At 42.2% G+C, this 8,092-nt stretch overlaps 1 protein-coding gene across 1 annotated transcript in view; it reads right to left on the reverse strand.

The window, feature by feature from the left end:
* LOC112138771 (cadherin-2) overlaps positions 1 to 8,092 on the reverse strand; it is a 37,321-nt gene extending 29,229 nt beyond the window's left edge. The window contains exons 1-2 of the mRNA XM_024261397.1: positions 7,954 to 8,092; positions 323 to 461 (exon numbers count right to left, since the gene is read on the reverse strand). Coding sequence (XP_024117165.1) covers positions 323 to 461; positions 7,954 to 8,037 — 223 coding nt within the window. The 5' untranslated portion in view covers positions 8,038 to 8,092. The remainder of the gene's footprint in view (positions 1 to 322; positions 462 to 7,953) is intronic.

The raw sequence follows: 8,092 nt of genomic DNA on the forward strand, positions 1-8,092 counted from the left end.
ATAGACACTGGACACTTGTTTTTGTGCCATTTGTTATCTTTTGTTATTATAGAGATCTGGTAGCAACTCAATTCCCCCATTGAGAGATCAATTAAAGTTCTGTTCAAATCAATTCTAAATAAATACCATTTCTAAAAAAGGAAGCTTAGCATGGTCCTTGTTTAATTTAAAAAAACTCTTAATAGTTTTTTCATTTTGATGAAACAATTCTGTCCTACTTTTTATATATAAAGAACTACAATTAAAAAATGCATAATATCCTTTAGCGCACACACACACACACACACACACACACACACTGGAGAATGATCCGTCCACTCACCGTTGAGGACAGGTTGTCCCTCAGCCAGCTCTCCATCAAGTTCCAGGGTGTAGTCATCTTGAGTAAACCCCCGTGTGCAAAGGACTGCTGCCTGCTGGACTGTTGACGATTGTTCAGCCTCACCAACCAAAACTAGGACCTGAAAAGGGAAAAAAATGAGAAGATCACATAAAACAAACCTAGAAGAAATGGGTTAGTGTGGGAGACTCTTCAAACCCTGCAGGGCGACAAACTCAACAGTCAGTGATATGACGTGATTATTAATACTGAAAGTGAATATATATCTAAAACTAGAGCACTGTGGGAGGCAATTAACACGCCACAATGACCGTATTTCTCAATGGAGTTTGTTTGTCCGTCCTGTAGCAGGGAAACAAACGATGCTTTGCATCAACAGGAAAATAAATGTCCATTCTCCACCACTACAAACCAGGAGACCATTAATAATCAGCAGGAGGAGCAGCAGACAACCAGGTCAATTATTTCTGACAATAATTATCGTCTAGACTTTTGTTTGTCCTGCTTTTAGAGCCGGGGCTCTGGTCAAAGCCTCCCTCCTCCACCTCCTGCCCCACATCCACAGTGACACACAAACAGAAGCACAGGCCTGTTTTCACTGAAACAAACTGATGTCTAATGTCAAGGCTATGAGTAAGAGTTAGTAGCTCCTGTTAGAAAAACATCAATTATACAACTTACGTCATTGTTGTGTATTTTTCTATGATATAAGGTACAGGATTTTTTTACCTACTTAAGAGATTATAATGGCTAAACAGGGGTCAGCAACCTTTAACAGTAAAAGAGGCATTTGAGCTCGTTTTCTACTAATCAAAACCTAGAAGGAGCTGCATAGTCTTACTTTAGCTTTTAAGAAATTTGGATTTGAATTCATGACCTTCTTTCTTTTAATAATAAATATGAATTATGTTTATTTTTTGGCGCAAACAAAAGCAAATATATAAAAAGAACCTAGAATCGCTCAAATTCTTTTTTTTTTTTTAAACCTATTATCAAAATAAAAGATGCTCTGTTCCAAACAGGATCATCTCAGTGCAGCTCTGGACAGCTAGTAACCAATGTTGTTCAGCATAAGATAATACGTGATTTTAACTCATAAAAGATCAAACTTTTTACCAAAGTTTTTCTTTGTATATAAAAACTGTTGAACAAACAAGACGTCTTCAAGTCAACAGGATGTAAAAACCTAAATAGTTTATCATCTATGTGAACCTCAGACATCAATTTATACATTTAAATAATCTTAATTTAATAAATGCTAGTTAAGTAATCCTTGCTTTAAAAAAAATTGTATTTTATTTTACTTTTCCTTTTTTTGTTCTTTTTCCTCTCTTTGTCTTTAGCAGTCTTACTCTGCTGGGTTTTGTTATTTTAGTTTGGATCTTGGTAGTCTTAATTTACAGGTAGTCTTTATTTGTTTTCTTTAGTTAGTTTTGGTTAGACAGACATTATCAGGAGCTGCTGACTCTGACGGTCGACATGTCTGGATCAGCAGTCTCCATGAATTATTTTATGTTTGGTCAAGGAGCCACCATGGAGAGATAAAAGAGAACATGTGGATCTGGAGCTGCAGGTTGGAGAATCCCGCCTAAAACAAACACTTATGAAGAAAAGCAGAAGTAAAAATGTAAATTGTAGCAAATCAAAGCAGGATTCACTCAGAAGTCATTATGAGCTGTCCAGTTCAAGAATATTGATCAATTTTACATCATCATCTAGTTTTATTTGCCATCTCCCACTTTCAGATAAAACTAACAGGGCAAGAAACAAAAATGCTTTTATGAGGGAAGTAACAATTAAAAACAACCTATGAACTTATGAGTAGATGAAAGAACAAGGCAAAAAAATGACAGTCTTCCAGGCAGTTTGATTCTGCCCGATTATTTCACTGAGGAGGAATGATTCCATATTCATTCAGTTTTCAGCAGAATGAAGGCATGGGATTACTTATCCTGCAGCCTGTCAGCAACAATCCCTATGCACTAAAAACAGGTTCCTTGGAGGAAAGTGAAACGACAGAATACAACTTTATTTATTCTGCTTAACTATCAGGAAGATGAAAATTTCCTCCATCCCTCTTGTTCCTCTCATCATGGACCGAGGCATGGGGGAAGCGGTCTAAGCAAAAATGCCCAGATTTCCCTCTCCCCGGCCACTTCCTCAACCTCTGGGGGACCCTGAGGCGTCCCAGCCCAGCCGAAAGTGTCCTGGGTCTTCTCCAGGGCCTCCACCCAGTGGGCCATGCCCGGAACACCTCTCCAGGGAGGACTCCAGGAGGTGTTGAGACCAGATTTAGAACCCTTTATTCATTCATCTTAGCCGCTTGTCCCTTTTGGGGTCGCGGGGGGGCCAGAGCCTAACATGGCTACTGATGGGTGAAGGTAGGATTCACCTGCACAGGTCACCAGTCTGTCACAGGGCCTCAATCACACACCCAAACACACTCTCATTCACACCTAGAGAATTTAGAGTAACCAATTACCCAATGAAAAAAGGTTTTTGGACGGTGGGAGGAACAACCCACACATGCACGGCGAGAACGTGGCATTTCGGTTTCAGGTCACCCAGCTGGGATTTGAACCGGGGACTTCTGACTGTGAGGCAAGAGCACTAACCACTGCGCAACCGTGCAGCCCTCAGAACCCCTTATGAGAAGTAAAATCAAAGATCCAGTTATGTCGCCTGGATTGGCATCACTGGGGGACCCACCCTGGAGCCAGTCCCTGATTTTATTTTTGCTTCCAATTTTCCCCTCTCTGGTTAAGAGAGACAGTGAGACATCAATCTCAGTCACAGAGACACAGACACACCATGGAAGCAGCTGTCACATAAAACACAATCACCTAGTGTACACGTGTCAAAGTCAAGGCCCGGGGCCGGATCCGACCCGCTGGGTGACTATATCCGGCCCTCCAGATCATTTTATATTTTTGTTATCAACACCCCGATGTTATCTTGCGCTGGTAACATATCGCAACACATTCTCACTCCCAAGTAGTCACATATTGACGTTTGGTTAAGGACCCCTCCTTGTCAAAAATTGATGTTTTTTGCGTCCCTAATTCTTTGTATTTTGATGTCCAATTAAACTAAGGCTCCCCAACCTCCAGGCCACAAACCGGTACGATACTGGTGGTGTGAACTGCCCCGGTATCCTAACTCTAACCATAACAAGGTACCGGACAATAAGTACCGGATGCAGATCAGTACTGGTTCCGGACACAGTACCAGACCAGGCTAGGGTTAGGGTACCGGTTGCGTCCCGAGTTTTAGTCCACGTTAAAAAGCTATGTTTTCAAAGTTTTAAAAATGGCATTTTAGCGTGTTCAATACATGTCTATCTTATTCGGCCCGTGACCAAAGGTGTGTTTTGGGTTTTGGCCCCTTGTGCGATTGAGTTTGACACCCCTGATCTAGAGAGAGAGTAAACTAGCTCCTGGAATCTCAGAATGATCTCATGAATCCAGACATGGAAACGTGTAATTGATGTAGAACCCTCTTCATTAAATAAACCTGATTCCTCAACATCATCTGTGTCTTCAGACATTCTAAGTGAGATATCCACAGACACCTTTCCATGTAGCGATCATGCTAAAAACATTTGCTGGTAGCTCCTCCCACATGTACCACAAGCGGCGAGCAGAGGGACAGGTGACCGTGAACGCAGCAAAAGAGTTAAAGACCCACTCCGGTCATCTCTTGTGAGAATGTTTTAAGGCTAAATCTAGAAACCAGTCATTTTCTAGGAGATTTTTTTTTTTTTTTGAAGAGTTCATCAGAGATTCATCTCTCAGTTGTGGGCGGGGCTGTAGCTAGTTCAGTATATTTTCTACGTTACAAATATGATGTTTTTCAAACTGCATTTTGTCATCTGCTTCTGATAAACAACAATTTGAATTAAGAAATAGAATAGTAATTGCATTTCTTTGTCTATCATCAGAAAAATGCCACAACATGATAAACATGCCAAAAACACCACTCTCATCGGAGTGGAATGGCGCTTTAGTACAGAATCTTGAGCTGTATTTACATGAAAGGGGCCATAGAAATAAAATAATTTGAATGTGTTGTGGTCTATTTTGTTAAAAGTACTCATCAGCAGTTCTAGTATGGAGCTGATATTAATGATGTGAGACTGTTCAGCCACATTAATTCTACTTGCTTGATTGTGCACCACCACCACCACACTGTCAGGAGTTTATGGCCTGAAGGAGTTAACGTCCTGACCCGACAACTGAGGAACTGACTGAAGCTAGCTTCTTGAAATCTAGGACAGAGCAGGACTTCTGCATAAAGAAATGCTCCAGGTCTGCTGTGAAAATGCAGCAGATCTTCATGTTGTGACCAAAGCAACATCAGCTGCATGATGTGATGAGTGCTCAGTATTTATCCTCCGCTGGTGCATCTGGTCAATATTTACACCAAGAGAAAACATAAGTCACAGCCATGAAGAGAAACCCAGTGAGGTCATCTAGAAATGAAACCTAATACAGCAAATGTAATGCAATAAGAATCCCCATCCAAAATACTGAACCTTTAGCCACATGTGTCAAAGTCAAGGCCCGGGGGCCAGATCCGGCCCTCCGGGTAATTCTATCCGGCCCTCCAGATCATTTTATTTTATTGTTATTAACGGCCCAATGTTATCTTGTTCTTATGTCTAACCTGTGTAATTTTAACAAAAATGGAGGGTAAAATATTAAAAGTTATTTAAGGTTGAAGTTGATTAATTCTGGAATAATATTCCTGCCTTTTTATTATTCATAATTATGTTAAAAAGTTATGGTCTTCAAAATTGTCATTCTGCTAGATTTTTGGACTATTTTGGCATTTACTAAGATTTTTTTAGGCTATTTGGAGTTAAGTTAATATTTCAGCTACATTCTGAGTTGGCTAATTTAGGCTTTTTTTTAGATTGTTTAGGCCATTTTGGAGTTAGGCTAATATTTACATGCTAGCTGTTTTGGCTTATTTAGGCTTTTTTAGGTTTATTAGGATATTCTTAAGTTTAGCCATGTTTTCAGTTACATACTAGCTGTGTTGGCCAACCTATTTGGGGCTAATTTGGCATTTAGGTAACGTTTTAGCAGGCTAATAGCTCTAGCTTATTTAGCTGTCAGCTTAAACTTTTTTCAGCTATCAATTTCAGCATCTTCAGCAGCCAAATTCATCTTACAGCATTCACACTAGCATTATCACAGGTAATGCTATATATCTAGTTCATAGTTATGTTAAAAAGTTGTGGTTTAAAGTTTCAAAAATGTAGTTTTAGAGTGTTCAATAAATGTTTATCTCATTCGATCCGCGGCCTAAGGTGTGTTTTGGAATTTGGCCCCTAGTGTGATTGAGTTTGACACCTCTACACTAAGCAGTACGGTCCAGTTTGATCCAGTATTTTGAGCATCTCCATTGTTAAATGGATCCATTAAACAGGTCTGACCCGTACCCCTTGAGGGCCTCCATCCGTTGTAGGTCCATAGAAAAATAGAACAGGACAGTCTCTGTTGCCACCCGCTGATTGAGAGAAAATGATGACGACACCACTAAGCTAGCGTTTCAGTTTTCCTCTTTACGGCGGTATTCTTCTTAGCTGCCCGCAATCTTCTTTCAAACAACATTAAATTCCTGTTATACACAATGTACAAAAAGTAAAGCAAGAAAAAGGCGAACTGCTGGATGACTTCCGTTTTTGTTGCTTTTCTATGTGCCATGATAAGTTGACTGATCAACAACTAATTTAATAGTCGATTAGCTGTTACTTTATATTGCATGTAGTCAGAGTGTAGTAAAGTTTAAAGATATAATGGTATTCTGCTAGATTCTTGGAATATTTAGGCATTTATTAAGGTTTTTCGGGCTATTTGGAGTTTAGCTAATATCTCAGCTACATGCTAGCTATTTTGGGTAACTTAGGCTTGTTTTTTCAGCTCATACAACATTTAACAAATATTTTAGCTGGCTATCAGCTTCAGCATTTTTAGCTATCAATTTCAGCATCTTCAGCTATCAGCACTAGCATCTTCAGTGGACAAAAATTCCACTCACAGCATTCACACTAACATTATCACAGGTAATGCTATATATCTAGTTTTTAGTTAGTTTAAAGCTAATGATGTTAAGATAATAATAATAATCGGTGATTAATCGACTATGAAAATAATGGTTTGTGGCAGCACTAGTGGAAATGCTCAGAGTTAATTGCTGTGTACCGGACTGCTCAGTGGAAATGAGGCTTTCGATTGACAATTTGATTTACAATTCATTTTTCTGTGATCAAATGTCAATGAATCTTTAAAGTTTCCTTCACCACAACTAGAATTCCTCTCAGTGCAGCATCCTCCCTGAACTCTGCATTTCCCCCTAAAAGTTGAACTCTGTGGCTGCAGTCACTAAAACAGAGAATCCTTTGGTTTTACTGGATTGAAGGTAATCCTGCACTGACTCGCCATCAAGCCAGGCCGCCGCGGGGTTTATCTCATGACCTGATCCTCCACCCTTCAGCCAAGCAGAGCAGCGTCCTGTTGATCTGAGCTCACGCCACAATCTCTTCCTTCCTTAACCGTGTTGTTAAGCAGCACAGTAACAGCAGACAGAAAGCGTGAATATTTATTTTGACCTCAAATGCAGTTTTCAGGAGAGTAGTGAACGGTTTTGTCTTTTTTTCTTCCATTCTCATCCAAATTTACTCAACACATTTCTACATTTATTCAAACAATCTGTATTTATTATAGGTCTAGTGTAAACAAAAAAGGAGAAGATATTTTTACGTCAACTAATGATGTTTTTAGTTTAAGTTGAATCTTTCAGACTGAAATGTGATGAAGATGTGGACTTAGAGTTTGTTTTCTCTTCACCCACACAGCAGCTCTTTGTTTGGTCTGCTCCTCTGACTCGGGTTTGGACCTGCTGGTCCCCCTCCCACACCTGACCTGGATCCGTGAAGGTCTGCAGGCCTCAGAGGCTGCTGAGGACCTGGATCAGGAGCACCTGCAGGAGCCAGACGCTGACATTTAGGCCACGTTCAAGCACCGGAGCCAAACCCCGCTCCTGATCCTCGGTGAGCGCCACCGGGATCCGGGATTAGCTCCAAGCGTGCACGTGCGAGCGCTCCGACTGCTCGGACCACCAGAGGACCCGGCTCGGACGGGCTCGTTTGGTCCAGTAGAGAGAACACTGGAGGCTGCAGCTCGAACACCAGCCGTTACCCCGCACTGTACCGCACCAGGCCCCGCAGCCTCGCCTGCAGCTCCCCCGGCGGGACGTGAACGGCACAGAGCGGCGGACAGCCGGAGCTGAGGCCCCGGTCCGGGACTGCGGAGCCGAACCCGGCCCCGGCCGTGGGATGACACCGGAGCGGGAGTCGAGGCTTTAACGGGCTAAAAGAGCCGCGAGGACACTGCCGTGGGGTGGGGGGGCAGCGCACGCGACGCATTACAAACGCAGCGAACGGAACCCGTCCAGAACCGAACCTATTCACCAAACGAATAAAGGCGGCAGGTTCCGGTCAGCAGGTGGTGAGGACTCTCCTTTCTGTTCCAGTGTCATCAAACAATAAACAAATACTAAATAACTGCGGCTGAGCGCGCGGCTGCGTCACGCGCCCGCATCCTCACCTGAACCACCGCCGTCAGCATCCACACGCCGCGCGCGCTCATCTCCACCACCGTGGCGTCCTGCGACGGCTGCCAACACCTCATCTGCTCCTCTGCTACCGACTGATGATGATGAAGATGATGATGGCCGGGGCACGAG

This window comes from Oryzias melastigma, unplaced genomic scaffold, assembly GCF_002922805.2.
Source record: "Oryzias melastigma strain HK-1 unplaced genomic scaffold, ASM292280v2 sc00325, whole genome shotgun sequence".
Classification (NCBI taxonomy): domain Eukaryota; kingdom Metazoa; phylum Chordata; class Actinopteri; order Beloniformes; family Adrianichthyidae; genus Oryzias; species Oryzias melastigma.